Source organism: Amphiprion ocellaris, chromosome 6 (assembly GCF_022539595.1).
Source record: "Amphiprion ocellaris isolate individual 3 ecotype Okinawa chromosome 6, ASM2253959v1, whole genome shotgun sequence".
In the NCBI taxonomy this organism is placed as follows: domain Eukaryota; kingdom Metazoa; phylum Chordata; class Actinopteri; family Pomacentridae; genus Amphiprion; species Amphiprion ocellaris.
In genome coordinates, this window is record NC_072771.1 from 34,275,120 (window position 1) to 34,298,564 (window position 23,445).

The 23,445-nt window shown below is 38.8% G+C and overlaps 1 protein-coding gene across 1 annotated transcript in view; it reads left to right on the top strand.

Moving 5' to 3' along the window:
• Positions 1–23,445, top strand: part of si:dkey-215k6.1 (transmembrane protein 132C) — a 283,845-nt gene that overhangs the window by 245,598 nt on the left and 14,802 nt on the right. The window contains exons 7-10 of the mRNA XM_055011657.1: positions 16,216–16,421; positions 20,063–20,126; positions 20,409–20,540; positions 21,638–21,715. Of these exons, the coding sequence (XP_054867632.1) occupies positions 16,216–16,421; positions 20,063–20,126; positions 20,409–20,540; positions 21,638–21,715 (480 nt within the window). The remainder of the gene's footprint in view (positions 1–16,215; positions 16,422–20,062; positions 20,127–20,408; positions 20,541–21,637; positions 21,716–23,445) is intronic.

Consider the following 23,445-nt stretch of genomic DNA (forward strand, 5'->3'; position numbering starts at 1 on the left):
AAAATGATGTTTCATCAGGTTTGCTGATTACAAAGCTTTTGTTGGTGTTTAGGTAGAATTAGCTGGTCCAAGGAGGGATTGCAACAAGGTAGACTGTCACCTGGCGAGCAACACTAGCAGAAAAGTGTATTTTTACAATGTGTAGTCACTGATACTGCACTCAATATACAATAAATACCCACAAAATAATACAAAACTTCACCAAAATCAGTGATTTTTTTAAGGCTTTTGAGAATAATGATAGCTTTTATTGAAAGTTGCGACTGACAGCTTTTCAACACTGCTGACTTTAGTGTTGTTACTGTTAGGGTCACAGTCACTAAGAGCAGATTGCTTTCCATCTTCAGCACAGGACAAGAAGCATGTTAACCAAGGAGATTAAGTGAAATAGTTTGAGCATTGCTTCATGCAAACATGTAATTAGGGGTTTGCAGAGTGGCACAGCAGAAGAAAAAATTAAGAGAAGAAGGAGCCATTTATACCATCTCCAGTCCACACATGACAACCTGAGGGAAGCTGCCAGTAGCTACCGTGGAAAACAAAAGTTCTTTCCTTTTCTTCTTTTGATTGCACAATTGCAGATGCACTTCCTTGGTACCATGAATCGAGCCTTCATACCCAGTGGTAGACAAAACTGCATTGTAAAGCCAGACTTACAGGAATCCTAACTAAACGCTGATGGTTTGCACTTGATTGTGCAATCAACATTTACTTTAGAATGATTTGCATTTTTTAAAAATGTCTATTGCCACTTTAAAGAGCATCTTTAAAAAGCAAAAGTATTTCACTTTAAAACAAAACAAGGAAAAATAAATAAAATTGAAAGCCAGAACAGTTATGCAAGTGAGTTTTAAAAAGACCCACATCAAAATTTCTATAATTCAATATACTAAAAGAGCACTTTCATATCAGCAAGCACCTTTCGAGCACCTTGTCATCTTTTGCGCTGAATATCAGAGCCACTAACATGCATTAGAAATGTACCAATCAAAAGTGCATTATTCCATTAGTTGTATTTCTTAGTACTTACATTAAGTACACTAATATGCTCTAATGTTCAAACTGTTATTTTCTTTTTTATAAAACTCTTAAAGCCCTGCTCAGATGCAAATCCAGTAATGACTAATAAGCAAAATAAGCAATTAATGTCATGGCTGAGCGTTTCTACTTCAAAGCTGCTGTGTATCGACTCAAACAGAGTTTTGTATGTGACAAACCTCAGGAAGCCGACATGTCAGCTTGTGGGCTTTGGGGCTCATTATTATTATTCCCCTTCACAACATGAATGGTTAAATTACTCCAATGTTGCAACTTTTTCATTGTGCAGTGTGGAGCAGTTTTGCAGTGCTTATAGGTGAGATGAGGGGTGTGTCATGACAGAGGAAGGGAATTAGAACATAGACATGCACATTATAAAGGAAAGAACCGTGTAGAGTCACATGTAAGCCATGTTAAGGCAGTTAGTAATTATTTGAATGAAAAAGGCTTCATAATATGTAACTTTGATACACAGAGATGAGTTTTTAGGGGTTTAATCAATGACTGGATTGGCACTTTAAACAGTTTCAGAGATATTCTTATTCACTTTCTTGTTGACAGCTAATTTTTCAATATAGCATTTGCACCAGAAATGTATTAAAGTACATTTTTGTGCGACTTGTTGATGTCTCAGTATAGCATCATCAATTGTACCTATGCGTATTCCAGCATATTATTATTTTGATGAAGGAATACACATGGTTGCATGCCTACTTCCATGCCATTGTTGCCGAAAAGGCTAGTAGGATACACTAGTTTTACTAAACGAATAAATATGATGGCTGAAAATGAATAAATAAATCCTCACTGTTACCGTTATAACTAGAATTTCAAGGGTGATAGCTAAAGACGGTGTTTAATTTGTAGTAAATTGTATAGAGAAGTAAAGTGAGAGTGAAGCAAATAGAAGCAGCCTGAGATGTTAAGGTGGAGGAATAAGTGAATGTGTGTTTGCCTGTTTGTGCAGCAGGGCGTGAATTATGACCGAGGTGTTCCGCTGTTGCCCCGTGTCACACTCGTCCCCTCACCTCCATAAAATATGCCGGCCTCAATCAATAACTAATTAGCTGCTAATTACCATGCTAAAATACACAGCAGCAATCACATCAACACATAAACATCATCCCTATTGATAACTTAAGTAGGGTGTTGCCATGTGTTACACCCCTCCAAATGCTGCTTTCTCACCACAAACCAGATATAATTCAGCAGGAGTCATTTTGATGAAGGTCAAAAGGTTAAAACGACCGCTTGACTGCCAATAAACCAATTTTTTAAAAAAAGAGCAACTTAACTAAAACCTCATATTGATCTGTAACTATTCCCCGAAGTTTCACCCCATATTACTCGATTCTTTTAGTCTCTCGATCATCCTCTCCTCCCACCCACCTCCCCCTCACCCTGACATTTTGGCAGCAGTCGCCAGGCCTCCATTTTGCATTCCCTCAGGAAGCCATGTTGTTTCCTGGCAGTGCATTAGCGCCCCATCACAGGAACACATGAGCGCTGCAGACAGGACTGCTGCTGCTGTCGCTGCCCGTCACATGTGTGTGTGTGTGTGTGTGTGTGTGTGTGTGTGTGTGTGTGCTTGACCTGCCTTTGTAATGACAAAGTGTTAGTGGTAAAGGAGATGGGTAGTCACTGGTGCACAAAGAAGACCCACAGCAAACCGGCTTTCAGTTGTGGTGCTGTTATGTAGCTTCTAAAATAGGGCTGGAGGGATTCATTTCAGTAGGTATCTCACTACCAATTACTAAATGCAAATTTCTCTGTGTTATCTGTAGCGTTTTCATTGAGACTGCTCAAGAATTAATAGTGTTTTACATTATTGCTAATATACAGTACGCTTAGAAATTAAACCTTAAAAAATTATCAAAAAAGAAACAGTTTACGGACTTATATTAAACATTTTTGTACTTTAAAGAGAGTGAAAATAACAATAAGATCTGCACTTTACATTTGGAGGGATTAATTTCAGTTGGTAGTGCACTAGAAAGTATTAAATTCAAATTTCTCAGTGATTTCTGCAACATTTTCATTGATATTGCTCAAGAACTCACAACATTAAATTTCACTACTAATATACAATATGCTCAGAAATAGAAATTAATCTTTGAAATGTATTAAAAAAATAAGCATTTTAAGGATTTAGATTTTTAAAATTTGTGCTTTAAAGAAAGTTTTACACAACTGAAAATAACAATAAGATCCGTGAATTTGATTTAGAGGGATTCATTTCTGTAGCTACCGCTCTAGAAATTACTAAATGCAAATTTTTCAATGTTTTTTTGTAATGTTTTCATTGAGATTCCTCAAGAATTAATAATATTATACATTACTACTAATATACAATTTGCTCAAGAATGAAAATTCAAAATGTGGCCAAAAAATCAACAGCTGATTAACATTTTTTTGTACTTTAAAGAAATTTACACAATTGAAAATAACAATAAGATCTGTGCATTGGAGTTAGAGGGGTTCATTTCAGCAGGTACCGCACTAGAAATTATTAAAAGCAAATTTCTCAATGCTTTCAGTAACAGTATTATACATTACTACTAATGTACAATATACTCAGACACAGAAATGAAATTTTAAAAAGTGGCCAAAAAATAAATAGCTTTGAGGATTTAAATTAAACAATTTTTTGTACTTTCAAGAGAGTTTTGCACAACTGAAAACAGGAATACAATGTGTGAATTAGAACTATTGACCTAACTCGACCCGGCTGCAGTCAAGCATCTGTAGCCAACAGCAGTTAACCAAATGCATCAGGGCCAAACTTGTCCAGCTTACGAGAAAAAATCTCTATGTAGAGAATCGATCGCTGGGTGACTAACATTAAGGTTAATGCTTTTGCACTGCTTAAACTCTTCCATCCCACCAGCTAAGTGATAAACCTGCGTTCGTCTCCCTCCGGCCTCCATGTCATCACTTTTGTTTGTGCTCATACATGCATTTACACACTCGCACATAAAGTGACAAAGGAGCTGCACAAAGTGTAAGTAAACTTGACAGGTGAGAGTGAAAGAGAGCGAGAGCGTGAGATGATGAAAAACGGTGAAAGAACGGGGGAAAAAATAATGGAGCTTTGTGAAGGAGATATACAGCTGGAGACAGTTAGGGTGAAAAAGATCAACTGCTTATGTGTTCGAAGCAAAATATAACACGAGGCAACACAACGTGAAAAGCAAATCTGAAGTTTATGGCTCTTTATCAATAAAACAATCTCTATTTAAATGTAGGCACTGTTACGTTCTGTGGCAAAAAACAACATGAGAAGACTGTACTAAATAGAATATAAAGTAATTTATTTAACAAATAAGTGGATGAAACTAAACAAAGAATTTAAGAATCTATCAAACATAGTCCACTAAACAGAAGATGAACCAAACATACTCCTCTAAACGGAAGAAAAAACCCAAACTACACGAGGTGTGGGAGATCCAGCCAGGTGGGAAGCCAGACAAAGACTGACTGCCCTGAGCAGTGCTTTGCAGTCCCAGACCAGGGGCCACACCCACTTCCTTCCAGGTGCGAGCAATCCTGCCTGATGATTCCTTCCACAGCACCAGGACTTGGAGGAACCTCCTCCATCCATCACAGCACTGTGGCCCGTTCTCCTCACTGATAAGCTGCTGGCCACTTCCTCAGTTCAGCTTGAGGTTACTGGAAATGCACAACAGCCCAGATGTCCTTTACCCCCCACAGCCTCGTCCTCCAGCTCCTCCTGGGCGAGCTGGAGGCCGTCTCAGGTGCTCTGGGATGTATAATCTCTCCAGTGTGTTCTGGGTCTGCCCTGGGGTCTCCTTCCAGTGGGACGTGACCAGAATAGCTCCACACGGAGGGAGTCCAGGAGGCATCCTGATCAGATGTCTTCCTCACCCCACAGGCATTTCTTTCCTTTGTCATGTTTATTTACTCCTTTCACTCTGGGCCTGTTTAAAAGCTGAAAACACGGAGGAAAGGGACATGGTGAGTAAAGAGGAATTGTTTAAATCAACTGCAGTTTGGCTGCGGTTCCTGCTGTGTTCTTGTTAACAGCCAGCGGTTGGTTTCCACTGCAGAGCCATCGACACTCAAAAGGCCAAGCTGTTGAACTGACTTCACAAAGGTCTGCTGTCTGGTTCATCCGGCATTTACACCACTAAAGTTGACATCCACTTAAACTTCACTCGCAAAATGTTTGGAAACCATGTAGTGTAAAATTGAAACGGCAAATGCTGGCAGGTAATAACTAGCACCATGATAAATGAATGAGCACGAATGTTCAACCCAAATCTGTCCTGGTCCAAATCTGGGTCTAAAGATCTTCATAGGACAACAATAACCTGTATGACTGAGAATATACACAGACAGCTAAATGAGGTGCATTTTTTTCTTACGTAATCAGGTTACATTTGCAGCAACTGTGTATTAATGCACTGTCTTTGTAGACAAATTTCAAGTGTTGTGAAATGTTTAAAGGCAGGTTTTATGCAGCACAAGTTTTGGACTCCCTCTAATCATCATCTTTAAACATCTATGGTTTAGACATATAGAACTTTTATTCCTACTCTGATGCTTGATTATTATTATTATTAGTATTATTATTATTATTATTATTATTATTATTATTATTATTATTATTATTATTATTATTATTATTATTATTAGTGTTAATGGTATTATTGTTATTATAGAAATGACTGTAAGCCTAATAATGTTACTACAGATTGACAATAAATTATACATTTTAAAGTATGCTAACTGGTGTACTTTGCTCCTTTCCAGTGTAGATTTAATTTTCCTTTTTCTTAGTAATTAAACTGTACAAAGAATTATGGGCCTGTTTGCTTAAACACAGTAACCATTTCTAAATGCAGCAATTTTATTCCACAGTTGTTTCACTGCTATTTGCAAAATGAGGTCAAGCGTTTTAGCGGACATTGTCAAGAGCATTGTGTTTCTTATAGTACATTAACGTATGCAATTGTCTGTTACTTTGAGGGTATAATATTTAACTAATGCAAGAAAGAATTATGAAACACATCATTTTTATAAAATAGAAATACTATCGTCTTTGAATATGACTGTAATTGTGAGTTGAAAATAACCAAAAAAAGACCACCTCTTAGTGCAAATATGGAAACTTGAGAAAACCGCCATTATGCACACACACTTACACACACACACACACACACACACACACACACACACACACACACACACCTAGGCCACAATACAAACAGACATATTGGGGGCAGTGTTGACTTATATCCCTATGCTAATAAGCATACTAATTCACATAGGGCCTGAGAACTTTCTCGAAAAAAAAAAGAGAGTACTGCACCCCGACACACACAGAGACGAATAAAAACCCACACTGAGAAAACCCTCCTGCCTTCTCCTAAAGCCCTGTAGACCTCTCTGACAGAGACAGGGGAGTGGAAGTGGCAAAGTTTTGAAACTGAAAAGAGATTTTATGAACTACTTTTCCTGCTGTCTTTCTGTAGAAGGAATGGAAAAAGGATCAAATATGTGCATGTAGTTTATGTGATTTCGTGAAATATAGCTATTATTGTTTAGCATGTTCAGCTAATGGTAAAATGAATTACATTTAATTAGCCCAAATTGTTGGTATTGCAACATCTGTGTTGCTAAAAGGTCTGTAATTGGGGGCCAAAGCACATTTTACACTAAAGCTGAGCCATTTATCGTGCCGTTGCAACACAATTACGTCATTATAATGCCCACAAACAACATATGTTTAAATGTATGAGCCCTTTGGCAGCTGTAGGAATTGTGATGGGAGATTGGGGTGGATGGATGGGTCAACCAAACATCAATTTTTAACCCTTGAGTAAACTTCATATTTCTTACAAACGGTTAACGCTGGTTTTCTTGTTAACATGACCACAAAAGTTCCATGACTTTGATCAAATATCCTTCATGCTTTGTGTGTTTTTGTTCCATCACCCTCTGCCTGTTTTAAACTTTTTTTAACTTCTCACCATTCTTTCATTTCCAGTTCTATATATTTTAGGCCGACATTTTTCTCTTTCCAGCTCTCGCTCTATCTCTTCATTACACGGTTTTATTGTGGAGAAAAGCAGAGTGCAAATGGCCATTAGAGAACATTTCACTCCCCACTTTTACAAATTCAAAATGACAGGCCTAGAGATAAGATGCTAACTTGTGTGCGTTTGTGTGTGTATGTGTGTGTGTGTGTGTGTGTGCACCTTCCAGCCACGCTCCCCATCAGCTGTCTATTATCCAAGACACAGCAGAATAATATACGAGGCTACAGGCTGCTAATGGGCGCACTCATCTGAGTGTGTGCTGAAAACAGCCCCGTGTCTAAATGACAGCCATATGAAACCATGTGAGGAGGCGATTGGCCTAGTGAGGGTTTTCTTAAGTGACGGACAGGTGGGACGTCTAATCCCATCAGAGAGTTGGTTAGTGTGTCCCTCAGGGCCCGCCTCTGTCTACTGAGTGGGCCCTGATTGGATGATATGATTCTTAAAGTCAGATGGATTGGATTGCTGGAGGCAGAAAACAATTGAAGTGGGCAGAGAGGGAAGGAGGGAGAGTGTGAAACACAGAGAGAGAAAAAGGTTGCAAGATGAAAAATGAAAAAGATGAGAGTGAGACAGATGGATGAATGACATTGCAGGGAGAAAATATACATCTGAGGGAGACTAATAAGAAAATCTGACACAGTAAGAGATAGACAGAAGACAGAGAGCTCAGGAACTGTAAATTCAGACAGATCACTTAGCTTGAAGGGAAATGAATATGGATTTAAATAAATGACTCAGCCTGGGGAGATCAACGGTAAATAGGGGTGAGTGGGTGGTGGAGTTTTGGGACTCCTGAGCCAGGTTTTGAGGAAGTAGAGTGGAAGAAGAGTGTAATAAGCCAAAAACTCATTCCATAGTCTGAGTATTACTTTATGTAGCATCACGAACCAAGAAAACAAACAGAGTTTGGGGGATTTTTTCTTTGTTGGTGTGTTTGTTACTCTCTTTTAGTTTGTGAGCGTCTTTCACGGCATACTTTGGAGAGCACAATTTGAGCCATGTGTCACCTTACTGCAACTTATTAAAGCCTCTTACTGTGTTCTCCAGATGTTTATCATTCCAGTTCCTGTTTCAGTGGTCCTTTACATGCTTAAAAGAAGTAAAGTTATCAATGCACGGTTTGATGCATTTCTCAGTGTATTGATAAGTATAAAATCAGTTTGTCAGCAATGCATCCCATCTGAGAACTGAAGGTTTGGTGGGCTAGAAGGCATGCTACCACCGATGGCAGCACAATATTAACTGTTGTTGTGCACTTGTTGCCGTCAGCTAGCATGAACTTAGCATGAAGGGACCTTGCTTGAAGATTTCCCCAATAGATCTGCAACAACAATGAAAAAAGGCACATGATTAGCCAGAAAAGTTAAGTATGGCTTCTTTAGAAATCCATATTAAGTGTTTGGGTACAGGTAAAGGAGGCCATTGCTCAGGTAGCACCATTGGTGTGTGACTGTATGTGTGAATTTGTGAAAAGGAAACACATTGCAAAGCAAATTGTAGAATGTAACTAAGGTGAAAAAAGTGCTATATACCAACAAAACCAACAAAAAAGTCGATGTTGCACAATATGGTCCCTTTAATGTTGAAAACCATCTTCTGTTTTCTTTTGTCTGACATGTCATGAACCACGATACATCCATGTGAACTGTCTAATGCCAGAGGGGTTGGTAATTAGCGCTAATTGCATGACTAGTGGAGCATTTATGGAGGCCAGACAATAAAATGAGCAACAGCATTCAGATGAAACTACCAAACCAGTGAGGCTACATTAGCCAAATCAGATACAAAGCAGAGATCAGGACCAGTTGACTTCTGAGTATATGCTTCATTTGGGCAGGTTTGAAGCTTAAGTTGGGCTTAACAATGGTATCACATGTCAGGTGATTTATGACAACACAACCTGACACTGGGCTTCCATGGGAATGCTCGCCAAAACTTTTTTGGCACATTTCGCCCTACAGCAAAACAAGATACACCGAATAAAGCACAGAGAGGCAAGAAGTAGGTGATATAAACAGAAGTAGATGAGTTCTGGGCACTGAGGGAGTGTGTGACGCCAAAAGTAACAAATCTAATTCCGAAGTAAAGCGAAGCTTCCAGGAGAAGAAAATACACACTCACTGTAGGCCCTCATAAAGTAATTTGAACCGAATATACAATATTTGAAATAGGTCACTCGGAGCAGAAGAGTATGAAAGATAGAAATACGAAAAGGAACGCGTATGTTGGTGCAGACACTGGTAGCACTGGTGTCAACACATTACTCATTAGTCCAAAAATGAACTACATCTCACACAGCATTATTTCAGATAATGAAGTCAGCAGGTGGTCTGAAATATCTTTTAAAACAATGACAAATGCCTGGTGGCAACAGTGTTAGAATAAATTAATGCTATTCAACAAAAGCCACAGGTTCCCTTCAACCAACAAGACCATTCGTTTTAAGGTCTGACATTCAAAGAACAAGCAGTGATTCCTTTGGGTGATGGCAGCAAAACAGCAGCAGGTGGTTTGACAAGTGCACAGTAAGTGAAAGTGTTTCAAGGGCTGCGTGTTCATACACATCGTATCAAGACATGACCATCAATTAACCTCTACACAAAAGCCAGGAATAAAATATGTCATTTTCTCTGAAACAAGCCTGAGGTCTGTGGGTCAGAGGTTCCTGCATGCATAATGTCCTATTTTAACTGTGGGCACATCATTATAAGTCTGTGCTTTTACTCAAAGACATTTTCTGAGAATTAAAATGTGGACATTAATATAGGAACACAAGTGTCTAATGGCGAAATGCTGCTTTTTCAGCTATTATGATGTTACAAAAATGTATGGATTTTGATAAGTTACTAAGACTGTGGGAAAAACATTCACCATCTCTTTATATCTGGAGGCAATCACACACTTTCACTGCAAAAATAGTAGCACAGAATTGCTTTCTCACAAACACAGAATACAAAACATTTGTGCTTTACTTGTACGGCTTCATTTTGTGTCTATACATGTGTGTGTGTTATTAAAGTCATAACAATATGAATAGGATTCAGCCACTCCTTTCTGCCAAAACATACTTTTAAACAGTTGGACTCTCTCTCTTTGTGCTTGAGCTGCTGCTGAGTAGTTACAAAAGTTTACAGCATTTGTCTTTGGAGGTTTGTGCGATTGGTGTGGTGTTGTTTGTGCAATTCGATGAAGGTGAAGACAGTTTTTCTGGTCTGTGTTTTCAACAAGTCCTAACTGCTGAGATCTACACTTTTACTTTCTACTTTTTCCCCCCTCGCTGCTCTTTCTCTGCTCTTCCTTTACTTCTCTCTCTCTCTGTCTCTTCATTTTTATTTATTTTTTTCCGACTTTGCTCTCCCTCTCATTCATGCTCCTGTTTGTCCTGCTCTCGCTGTGCGTCTTTCTCAGAAACACAGAGATTAAATCCATTCCTCAGTGTCCTCAAACTTCCAACTCAGCTGTTTACTTGCAAAAACACCAAAGTACTTGTTCTAAGTATGTGCGTCTGTGTCCGTTTTTTGCATGTTTTGTGATTGTGGTCTGCTTTGTGTGCGTCTCTTCCGTACTTTTGTGTGTTTGTGTGACAGCCACCATACAGACCACATTCACTACCATGAATTTATAGTGAATATATAATATAGCGGTTCAAATTTAGGTTAATAAATAACAAGAACTGAAATGATACACCCTCTTTATTGTGTTTATTCCAACATGCGGAACTTTCTATATGTTTAAATTAGAATGGTAAAGTCAGATTAATAATTTTAGGAGATTCAGAGTCAGAAAGAGCAGACTGCGTCATTCAATAAACTTTCTGATGCTGTCACTTGCACTGCCGTGTCCCCAGCTGTGTGTATGTTTCTGTTATTTGTGTGTCTGCTAGTTTTCATGCATCAATTCTTTGTGTGCATGTCGCCATCTCCACAACACGTCTCTGGCATCGCTGCTGAGTCTATTCTGGCTCTGAGCTCCACAGTTCTGAGCCACGTGGACACACACATGCACAGACGCACATAAAGAACACAGCGAAGAGAATCTACGACAAGTTAAAAGAGAATTTAATAGGAACCAAAACGATGAGGGGAGGAGGGAGAAAATAAGAATCTAAAATGACCAGTGACAGTGAAGCTAAATAAAAAAAAAAGAAGTGTGACAGAAGAAAAATGCAAGCGATGTTGCTGCACAAAAGGCAAAACTTTGTGTCTGAGAAGAAGCGTGCGCTCACTGCTCAGCTGAATCAGGTGCCTTATGTAATGCACTGTTTCTCTGATGCAAGTTTTTAAAATATATTCGGACCACTAGGGGGCAGCAGAAACAAGCTGTGATAACAGCATTTACATATTTAGGTTTTGATGGCAAACTCGTTTGAAAATTGTTTCGAACTCAATAAATCAATGATCTTCACAGCAAGTAAATACAACAGAACATTAATATTCACATTCACAAGATGTTTGTATACTGATAAATGACCTATTAGTATTTTTTACAGCATTTGGCCTTTCTTTTTAGCCACAAAATTCTCTACAGTTGTCATCCTTACACACGCGCACACAAACACACACACAAACACACGCACACAAAGTCCTTCTGTAGTTGTTCTTTCATGACCTCCTGTGCTCTTGGAGAAATGTTGGTAGGCTGGTCACTCCTGAAAGGTTCGCCACTGTTCCATGTTTCGACATTTGTGTCTCACAGTAGGTCTCTGGAGAGCCTTAGCAATGGCTTTGTAACCCCTTACAGACTGATAAATGTCAGTGACTTTGTTTCACATCTGTTCTTGAATCTTCGGAACATGGCATCATGGTGCTGCTTTTTGAGGTCTTTAGCTACTTCACAGTGCCAGACAGGTTCTATCTAGTGATGTTTAGCCTGGCAGTAAACGTATGTGAATGTGACTGGGGAGATTGAACCCAACTACCAAATGAATTTGGTCATTTGATAGACTGGTAGCTTCACAGCGGGCAGCGTGGGCTGGACAGCATTTTTCCTTCAAAAAATACAACCATCATTTAAAATGCAAAACTGCATTTTGTGTTGTCTTGGGTTGTCTTTATCTTATATCAAAATTAGTTGAATGATCTCAAACATTTCAGTTTCATACATATGTAAAAAAAAAAAAAAAATAGAAGACATCTGTAGGGGCGCCAATACTTTTTCACAGCACTGTAATTATCCTTTATCCTTTCTGCTGTACAACTTCAAGTACATTTTCTAAATTAGTAAATTTATAACTCCTCCATTTCTCAACTTTAAAGTTCAAGAGCTGTTTCCTCAAACTTTCCCAATTGATTAATTTTTCTGAAAAGTTCCTCTGGGGTATTCAGACTTTGTGCCGAGGTAATTCAGCAAACCTGAAAAGACAGACTTGAACAATGGCTCCAGCGGTAGTTCAAGCAGAACCATTGTGATGCTCCCTGACTTCTGCTGTCTTATGCCTTCATTGGAAACCAAACTCTGCCACAGTAACCGTGCAGTTTTCACACTGATTTACACCTGGAAAATAAAAATGATTTGAAGAAATAGTTTGAGGCACCAACAGTCTAACATCCCTTTGATGTTAACAAGCGGTAAATCAGGTTTCAGAGAGAGAGGAAGATGAAGAGGAAGACTGTGTGATGAGGGAGGAGGGTTTGAGGGAGACAAAAGCAAAAGAGCAGGTCAAGAGAGGAAAACGGTGGATGTTGGGGGAGATATAAAGAAAGTTAAAGAGAAGAGAAGAAAAAGAGAAATTGAAAAGAGGAAGCAGAGAGGAGAAGGGTTGGGCACCTTTCCTTTTATGTTACAGGGAGCGGAAGCATAGAGGAGAAAGGTAAATTGAAAGAAATTAAAAGGTGAGAGCAGATAGAGAAGAAATGCTTTAGCTCTGATGTACAAAATGTTAACCTCTTTTGAGATCAAAGAGTTCCGTAAGGATACTAGAAAAAAATGTCACACCTCACAAACTGTGTGTAGGTTCTGTGTGTGCTTGTTTGTGTTGATCTGGAAAAAGGGAATTAATGTTCTGAGCTGGATCTGGCATGGGTTTGACGATAATCAACCAGAACCGGATGCACAAGCTGAAGTCAACACACAAATGTTCTGCAAATTGTTGCTAAGTGTCGACCGTGTTGAAAAACAGAAAGGTTGAGGGTAATATTCATCCATTACCACAATAAAATAAAGCACTAATGTCTAATGCTGATCTGGGAAATGAGATTGTGTCTTTTCTAGCTGCTCTTTGTGTCTAAATGAGTACATACGTGACACAGTGTGTGCATGAGGATGTTTTACAGAAACAACAGTAAATCTCTATATATTTCCAGTATTAACTCCTTAAATAGCAGCTGTAAGTTGGATGTTTTGTAGAACACAGGAAACAGGACAAAGGATGATAATAAACACAAGCCACCAATAATGTGCAGAATTGCCACCAGTGACTGTACATAAAGATCAACAAATTCTTCCATAGGTGTCCTGAGCAGCAGGTTTGAAGCTCAGCGTGGTACATCCAGCTGTAGCCATCTAACATCCAGCTAATCCAAATATGAAGAAAGAGATAATGCATGAGTGGAGTCTGGGGGACATGGACATGTGACAGCACCTACCTGTCATCAACAGCACTCCCACTCATAATTATGCATAATATTAGGCCATAATACAATTTAAATCAGTGACTTGAAAAAATGTTTATTCCCTATAGAGTTGTGAGTAAATTAGCTATGGAGATCAAAACCATTTTTAACAGGCTAGAAAACGTGTTAATTTCTGCTGTAAACTTGGCATTTTGACATGCAAGTCTATGGGGATGGACTCACTTTTGGAGTCAGCCTCAAGTGGCCCTTTGAGGAAACTGCAGTTTTTGGCACTTTGTGTTGGCTTCATTTTTCAGCCCTGGGTTCGATTGCCACCCATTTATGCGCTCGGTCTGAACCAGCAACAACACAGATCAAGTGACAGGAGCATCCCATTGGAATCATATTTTTGACCTGATGAATGTGAGTCAAATATTTAGGGAAATGTATTGCTGCAACCATGATTAAAGCCAACAAACAAATTTTTATTATAACGAGAAAAAATATCTAATTTTAACAAGAAACAATAATGTCTTTGTTCAGTGTTCACTTTTTTCAACAAGACAACATTTGGTTCCAGATACAATATGGAAATTGTATTTTGTTACTGTGAAATTGGTTGTAATGATAGTTATTGGGTTTTATGATGAGCATTGCCTAAGTTCCTGTGATAGTGACACAGTGAACCATTGTGTTCTTTTTTGAATGTTCGATTTTCTTGCAGAAATTTCTAACTAATTAGATGCTTTTGTGACTGACATGCTTAGTTCCTTCTGCAGACACACAGTCAGTAGTCTCCTTTGTAGCGTCCACATACTGATAACAGCGAGTGTTAAAACTCTGATCAAACTCGAGAGTTAAATTTGTTTAAAAAGTCCACTTGCTGGATACGAACTGTCAAGTGGTGATCTCGTATCCAATAGCAGAACATAATGTCAAAGGAGACGGGATTGGATTGTTAAATGGAGTTGAGTGGAGGAAAGAAGTAAACTTGGTACATGGGAATCGGCCGTTTTACAAAAGAACGTACACTGAGGTGGAAAAACACAAAAGTAAGAGGGTGCTGAAAGACAAAGTCACACAAAAGGAGCTTAATGTTAAATACAAGGTGGAGAGTGAAGCAAGAACATACAGAACATGTGTGGAATGAAGAGATGAAAGAAGGTGCAGGAAGAGGTAGGATAAGTGTAGGGTAAAGTCAGAGGGGGAGGAGAAGTCATATACTTGCCAGGAGTGAATAAGTGGCTGTAGAAATATAAAAAGAATCAGAAAGAAGTGGGGGAGGAACAAGAAATAATATAATGAGAGAGAGAGAGAGAAATGCAATTGACAGTAAATATATATTCAACACAGGTTTACAGGAATTGACATAGATTCATATTTACACTGGAAACAGAAGAGATTAGTAATTTTCCCGACAAAGTATTCACTTTTTCTAAAACATGCGTAAATGAACAATATAAAACTGATACTAGAAGATTAAAAAGCTGGAATTGCAAAGTTAGAAATGATTTTATGGTGTTTCCTGACTTTGGACACATTTTTGAGCATTACTGTTTCCTATTTAACTCTGGTTGATTACATTGTGAGTTATCTCCAGTACTGTTCAGATACAGGTGCAAGATGATTAAAAAAAATATCCAGAATTGAGTACAAATTATTGTAAATGTGCAAATGCAGCTACCACAGTAATTCAGCAAACCGTGACATGAAGCCCATATTGGGTTCTGATCAGTACCCTCCTTGTATGAAGATGTTGGTAGAACATGTGGGATGATTTGTCCAAAAATGTCAATGCAATCCGTCATACAGTCAGACCAGTGAGAGGGGTTTAAATGAAACTGAATGAAATCCAGTCTTTTCCATTGTTCTGCCTGTCAGATTGTCTGTAAGGGTGCTGTTCACTTTCTGAAATACAACCATAATAATCCAGTGTCTACATGCATTTTTTGCACTTCAGTATCAATTTGAATAACACTGTTCTAAAACTAGATACCCTCATTTGCATAATTATGCAAATAGACACGTAACACTGCTTTTTAAGTCTTTTAGCGACTTCCGTCTGGTTGATGACATGGATTTTCTCATGTTAAAGTTGCCATTATTCTTGCAGGTGGTCTTATGCATTAAAAGTAATTATACTAATGTCTTAAAATCAATGTGAATTACTTGTTTTTTGAATGTTGTACATTTAGCTTCCAGTTGGTGGAGGTGACTAGAAATCCCTGGGTACTCGCAAACGCAAAATGCCACTAATGTGGAGGGAAGAAGCATATTATTAACCTTTCTTTATAGGGCACATTGCAAAACAGTGTTCCAAAGTGCTTCACGAGAGGAACAAAAAAATGTAAGCAATCAGTGACAAATATCAGCTGCAAGAATGGCACAAATGTTCTGAAAACTGGCTCGAGGCTGTGTTCGAGCAACGCACAACAGAGGCTGCATCTGTTTCTGTAGAAGGCGCTGGATTAGGCCTTTTGGATTTCAGTTAAAAATGTTAAAACTTTGCTGGCATGCTGTCCCAAACTTAACTCATATTCTCCTCTTTTATTTTTTTTTAGGTTTCCCCAAACTGTGACCAGGTTTTGGTGAACGGGAAAGAGATGCGAGGCCGCCAGTCTTTGGCAGTAAACTTCACCTACCTGCACCTGTCTGCTCAGCTGCAGCTCACCGTCTGGGTGCCAAAGCTGCCTCTGCAGATCGACGTTTCAGACACCGAGCTGAGCCAGGTCAAAGGCTGGCGGGTGCCGATCATAACTAACAAGAGGTAATTGAAAAATTGCCTGACCTTGAGCACATGAGGAGGGAAACATACAGTAAAGGATGTAAGCTTGAGTCTGATTCATGCTGCAAAAACAATCATTCCACTTGGATGCCCTGTGTTTCCCTGACATCAGTGCTTTTATTTTGGAAAAGAAACACACTTAAGATAATAATGTGAGAAATTCCTGGTTCTGGTAATGTTTCCCTGTATTCTTCAGTGTTACTGAGTGTTTTTTTCTCCCCCAGATAATGCAACTATTCTATTTATAGGCACCAGTTTAAAAGTTTTTTTCATCTCTGTCTCTGAGGTATTAGGTTTTGTCTGTAATGTTAGCACAGTGGATGAGCCTAAATACTGCAGTACCCATGAACCTCGGCTGCCACTGCTGTGCAGAAGGGTTGGCATATTAGCACATTTTTGGTCGCAGCTGGGAACACGGAATCCGTGGCTGCTGAATTTACCCAGAGTTGAACCAGAATTTTAAACTGTATTGATTTTTTAAAATGTCTCATTCTTTTTTTTTTTTTATACTTTTCACAAAAATGATAACCATTCTGGTGCTTGGAACTGAAGTGTAACTTTGGTGACTGAATGTTTCTTGCAAAAATGCACACTGACATTAATGCCATTAATCAGAGAACCACATATTCCAAATCCTTATTGTTAATGATTTAACCAGGAGAGCTGATCCAAGATTCCAGTTGTCTATAGTGACTCAGGAAGCAGGGGTTCCCAAAATAACTCCTCCTACTTTGCAACTCTATGCTAACTGTGTGCAATGTTTGAGCAATTCTTACTTTAGTTTATCTTCATCTCTATTTGTTTAGTTCAGCTGGAGTATTTATTTTTGGCTGGCAATCAACAATAGACCATTTTTAGCTATTTTTGCCATTTGGATGTTGCAAAATATAACAAGACATCAGCTGGGATCCTTTTTTTAATGTTTGTCCGTAAAATGCAGAAGCATTGTATTTTAGGATGACAGAGATCTTAAAGGAACCGAATATTCAGTGGTGTCATTTCTGAATTACCCGTCAATTTTTCTGCAGTTTCTTGCAGAAATTTCTTGTTAGTCATCACATGACTTATATCCTGATACAAAATCAACCGATCGGACTCAACATTTAAAGCTCTAGCAGGTGAACAGGTGAATGGCATTGATCATCTCCTTGCAAAGCCACGTTCTCCTGAGAAAACCTTACATCCCGGCATTAATGTGAATGTTCCTCTGGCACCAATTTAAACTGAGGAACACAACAAAGAGCCTAAGTGTCAGTAATCCAGCATTCAAATTCTACAGATTCCAGTTTAACTGAGCATCTGTAGGCTACAACAGAACATCCCTTATCCACGATACATGCAATAGGTTTTTGTATAACGTGCAAAATAAATAGGTTCTTTGAGGAACAGAGGAATCCAAAATTTTTAATCAACTGCTGTGGCAGAAAAGGGAAATTGCTGGGGTTTATTTAGAGTTGTTGTATTCAAAATGATTATAGCCAAACAGCAACAACAAAACTGAATGTGTCACATAAGTTGTCGTCGCACTGATACATTCAAATGCAAAAATGCTACGCTCCAGCATTAGCCAGATCCAGGTGGACATTTCCTTCTTACAGTCAGTGCACACAGTGTTTCTTCATCTAAAAGAGTTTATCTGTGTGTGAGTCACTGCTGCACGTGATTTCATTTTATAACAAATCTGAGGCTTTATGTGTGTAAATGGAGATTGAGAGCGTGTATTGGTGGTCTATAGTTCAAGGTCTGCGCGGCTGTAGTGGCTCATGGTAACTATATATGGTGTCTTTAGAATTGAGTTAATGAATTCATATGTGGTCTCTCAAAGGGGGCACAATCTAAATGGGGGCATTAGTTAAAGAATGTTGAGTCTTAGTTTAGGTTTAGGTAGGTTGAGGTGTGTGTGTGTGTTTGTGTCTATATTTTGTGCAGCTTTTTGTGTGTGAAAGAAATGAAGAGCATAAAGTCATAACAATACAGAGTGAGATTGTATTTACCTACATATCCTGGAGTGAGAATGAAAAAATACTGATGAATATTCTACAGTATAAAAATATATTATAGTAGACTCCTTATTAAACCATTTCATAATCCTACTCCTGTCTATGCTGTTGAGCTGTAGCTGAATGATAACAAGTCTGGCATGCAGCACTTGTATCCTATGATTCACATTTGGTACAAATCTGTGTCTGAATTTATATAATCAAGAGGATAGTGGAGCCTTGCTCGAAGTACGGCCTTTGATTTCCAGCTTTTTCTAATTTATTGTGTAAATTCTTCTTCCCTCTCAGCGTTCAAGTGCCTTTTATGCTCAGTAAACTGTCATTTTTGATCGCATCGTTCAGCTGAATGAAACTTATATTCTATGTGGGGATGCTGGTGCAGCTTCAGCCATGAAAGTCAGATTGCAGAGAGGTGGAAGCAGGAAGTTGCCTCATTTAGATGTGCCACCTCCTACTTGGACTCTTGAGCTGAAATTCTGAGTCATGGGGAAATGTTTTTGAGGCTTTAATAACAACACACACTCACTGACTTGTAACCCACACACTCAACTGACAATTAGCTAAAAAATGCACGTGCACTCGCAACTCTCAGGTCATTAAGTCACAGCCCCTGCATGTTTTTCTTGTCTGCATGCCACTGCGTATGACTGCGTGTTTGTATCTATGTGTGCATTCAAGTGCGAGTGTGTGGTCATGTGTGCGTGTGTGCCGCTTCTATTCCCCACATCTTGCCACCCTTCCATTCTGTTCTGCTGGGCCTATTTTTCAATTTCACCAATTTCTGCTCAGATAGCCACCAAGCCGTGTGCACAAAAACAGACACACAAACACACACACACAGACACCTTCATCTCCCCCTAACTACTGTCTCGCAGAGTGAAACACAAGCGCTACTCACAGCAGACTCTCGCACAGAAGCGTGTGCGACTGGGGGCGCTGGGAAATGGAAAGAGAATTCCTGCAATATTACCTGGGTTTCACAGGTACAGTTAGGAGGCACAGAGGTGGCGCTGTGTTCGTACGTTCTTGCTGGATGTATGATCCTGTGTGGGCCTGCCTGCGGTAGATATTACACAGAGGGAGGCACAGAAGAAAGAATGTGTGTTTATTTGTGTGCATCTGAAAAAGAAAAAGGCTTCCTCAACTAGGGAGCGAAAGGTTTTCTGTTTAACTGCTGCATTCAAAGCATTCTTACATTAATTTCCTGTCTTTCTTTTTGGATTGATTACTGTAGAATTTCTGTTGAGCTCTGCTGCTGAATGATCTTTTTTAAAATCTTACAAGGACACAAAAACAAATTTTAAGCACATATTTCAACTTTTTGTAATGTAATGTCATTTTTCCGGTTTAGAGAAGTTACAATAGCTTTGAAAAACTGGTTATATTTAAAATGATTTCTTCACACAGGTCTTCTATTAAACATACACTGTATTAGTTAAGTGGTTTATGAGTGTTACGCACAGATTAAATGTCTTTTCTGTGACTCTGAGTGTAACCTGAAGCAGAGATAATCCCATAGATTAGCTGGAGCTGAGTGTAGAGTATAAAAAGGGCATTTAATTACCAGATAATCTCACCTTCTCTTCATTCTTTGTGTCTCATTCATGTTTTCTTTCCTCCCAGACCTACCAGGGACAGTGAGGATGATGAGGATGATGACAGGAAGGGCAAAGGCTGCACCCTACAGGTATTATTTGATTGGTTTTCATATCACACTTTTAAAACCAGTTCCATAATCCTTTCTTTTTCCCTCCAATGTCTGTATCCCTGAAAAATTGCCACAGCTGTCCTTCGACATGCTGAAGATGAAATGTGAAGTACTGCATGTAATGTGTACCTTGAGCTGCTTTAAAATGTTGTAGAATATTCCTATGATGCTCTGTTTATTCACAGGTTAACAGAGGAAAGTGACAGCTGGTTGTTGGTTTAGTATTAGAGTCTAAATGTGACTTTCCTCTTGACCTTTCAGTATCAGTATGCTTTGGTGCGAGTCCTCACCCATTTTGTGGCAGAACCGTCCGACCCAGGAGGAGAGATGGTCTATATGCTGGGCGCCGACTGGCAAGCCGATATCACTCATTTGGTCTTGGATCAGCTAAAGGTACACTCTAAAAAAAAATGTTAAAATTAAAAAATCTGGCAGCAATTGTGCCAAAAAAAAATCAAAAACTGTGAAATTCTGTAATATTCAAAAATTATGAAAATGACAGTCTGTAAAATAATAATATTTTGCTGATTTAAATACAGGGAAACAGCTTAATTTTACAGTCACATATTATTTAAAAGAAGCTACTTGTAAAAATACAGATTTTTGGATGTGGACATTAGGTACAATTGTTCATAATTTTTCTCTTAAATAATGTCAAATGTCTGTAACATAATGATGTATTTGCTGATTAAATACGGTTAAAAATGTGTAATTTTGTGATAAAAGATTTTAATAAAACAAGTTACTGTCTGTAAAATACAGATCATTATTTTAATTTAAAAATAAATCTGTAAAATAATATTTAAATGAATTATTTACCATTTTTCATTCCTTCATATACTTTTTTCTTCTTTCAAATAACAGCAAATGTTTGTAAAATGACACTATTTTTGTGTATTTAAATACAGTACAAAGAAATGTCATACAACGGTAAAACATTATAAAAGAACAAATTGCTATTTAATTTTAAAAAATTTAATGTGGGAATTATTTATGCTTCATTTTATTTTATTTTATTTTAACTCAAACTTTTGCAATTATCATAGGTGATTTTACTATGTTTTACTATGTTGTTACATTTTAAAAACACAAGTTGTTTTTACATTTCAGTTAGGCAAATTCACGTATTATAAGTTATATATAAAAATTCAAAGAGTTAATTGATCAGCTTTAGAAGTACTGGTGATGATGGCATTTAAAACTTTGCAGAGGCAAGCTTGCTAACCCTATTTCTGTATTCATTGTCTCTGCTAAGCTAAGCTAGGCTAATTATCTCCAAATTGTAGCTCCATGTTTTATCCACAAACATAACACTGGTATCAATCATTTCAGCTGGATTTGAGTTTGGCAACATATTACCAAAAATAAAAATAAAAAATCCCACTTTTTCCTTTGATTCTTTAATTGAAATCACATTTAGCAGTTTTTAAAACAGTAATCCAGGATAAACAGCTGTAGTGGATACGGACTGACTTCTTTCTGCTCCACAGGTGGAAGAGCCTCGCATTGCCAGACTAATAGACGGACGCATCTTAATTGGACGGGACCTGGGGATCACAACTATACAGGTTTTTACTATTTGTTCCTCTCTTATTACTCACAGTGGCCCAGTCTGCTGTCATTCACATTATTTTAACTTTGGTTGATATTATCATCCCAACCTTAAAAGAACCCATTCTGCGAACTAAAGTAGTTTGTATTTATCCTCTTAGTTTGGGAACAAAGTGTAAAAGATGAAATTTTAAAAAAAAAAAAAAAAAATGACATGAAAAATCCTCCTGTGGTGTCAAATTTGGTTTGGGCATAAAAATTTACATAATACTTCCCACTGTATTTGTGTTGTACATTCAGAAAACACACTCAGCAAGTGACGTATTTATAGCTTTTTAGACAACAACAACAAAAAAAAATCTGATAATGTCAAGCGCAGTATAATTTGTCACTTCACATCGCAGCCATAAGCACTTGAGTGATGTAAACACTGTCCTCTGTCCCTTCCTCACCTACGACGATAATCCTCCCCTGCTAGCTTGTTACACAACGAACCACAATTAATTGTTGGATTCGGCCCTGACATCTCAGTGTGATGTTCAGTAATTATACGCGTCCACACAAAGAACACTGTTGTGCACTCGCTGAATTCCAACGAGCCTGGCTGGTGTAACTCAATGTGACAGTGGAGGTCAGTCCAGTGGCTCACTGTCTTAATGCTACAAGTGTGAGAAAAATCACCAAATTTGCTACAGTCGACTTATGTTAGATCTCCTCATGCACAGAAATCCTCTACAAACAATATATATTTATGATTTGAACTCAGATTTCATTCAAAGTGCATGCGTTTTCATGATTACCCTGAAGAGTGTGTGAAAAGTAGCTGGAGTGCAGAAGCAGAGGGATATCATGGGGATTTTGGGGAACAGCTGAGTGTGTGTTCGCATCCGTTTGGCAGCTGCATTCACACACACACAGATGCACGCTTACAGACAGCTGTGCACCGTTTGGGAGCCAGCCGAGAGAATTTACCCAGCATTCCCATCGAGATGCCAGAGCCGACAGCCGTCATTTGATAGTTTGACATTTCAATTTTACCCCCCGAGCTCCGTCTCCCCGAGCCTCGCCTCTTCCCCCATCTCCCTCTTTCTCCTTCGCCCCCAGTCTCTCTTTCTCGCCCTTTTATTCTCCGTCGGTCTTGAAGAGCAATCCCAGAGCCGTCAATCATCGCATTTTTGTTACCTCGCTGGGGGTGGGATTGAGTTTGACGCCCCGACACGTTCGCTGAGAGATTTTCTTTGTACACCAATCAGATCTGCCTGTCCTCCTGTCGCCTCGCGGAGTCGTACACTACAGCACAGGGCTCCTAATCTCTATCACTGTCTGTCTGTGGCTCCCTCCCTCCCTCCATGTGCACCCAAATCTCTTTTATGCTCCTTCTTTTGGCGCCCTCTCACTTTTCTGTCCTCCTCTATTTGTCATTGTCTCTCTCTCCCTGACACCTACTCCATTTCACTTCTCTCCTGCTAGCTCACCATCTCACTTACACTCACTCCCTCCTCTTTTCATTGGCTCTTTTTTTCCCTCTCGTTTTAGTCTTCTTTAGTTTTGGCCTTGTTGCCTCAGTTGAATGGTGACACAGTGGAGCACAGCTGGAATGCAGAAGGGAACGCTGTGCGTCTACGTCTGCAGAGATGTTTTCATTACTTAGAGTTGTGTTGCTCTGTGTGATGTAAAATGACAGCAGCAGTGGTTCTGAAACTGCCTTATCTTTAAACAGACGATACCAGCAGCATCAGCCTTTACA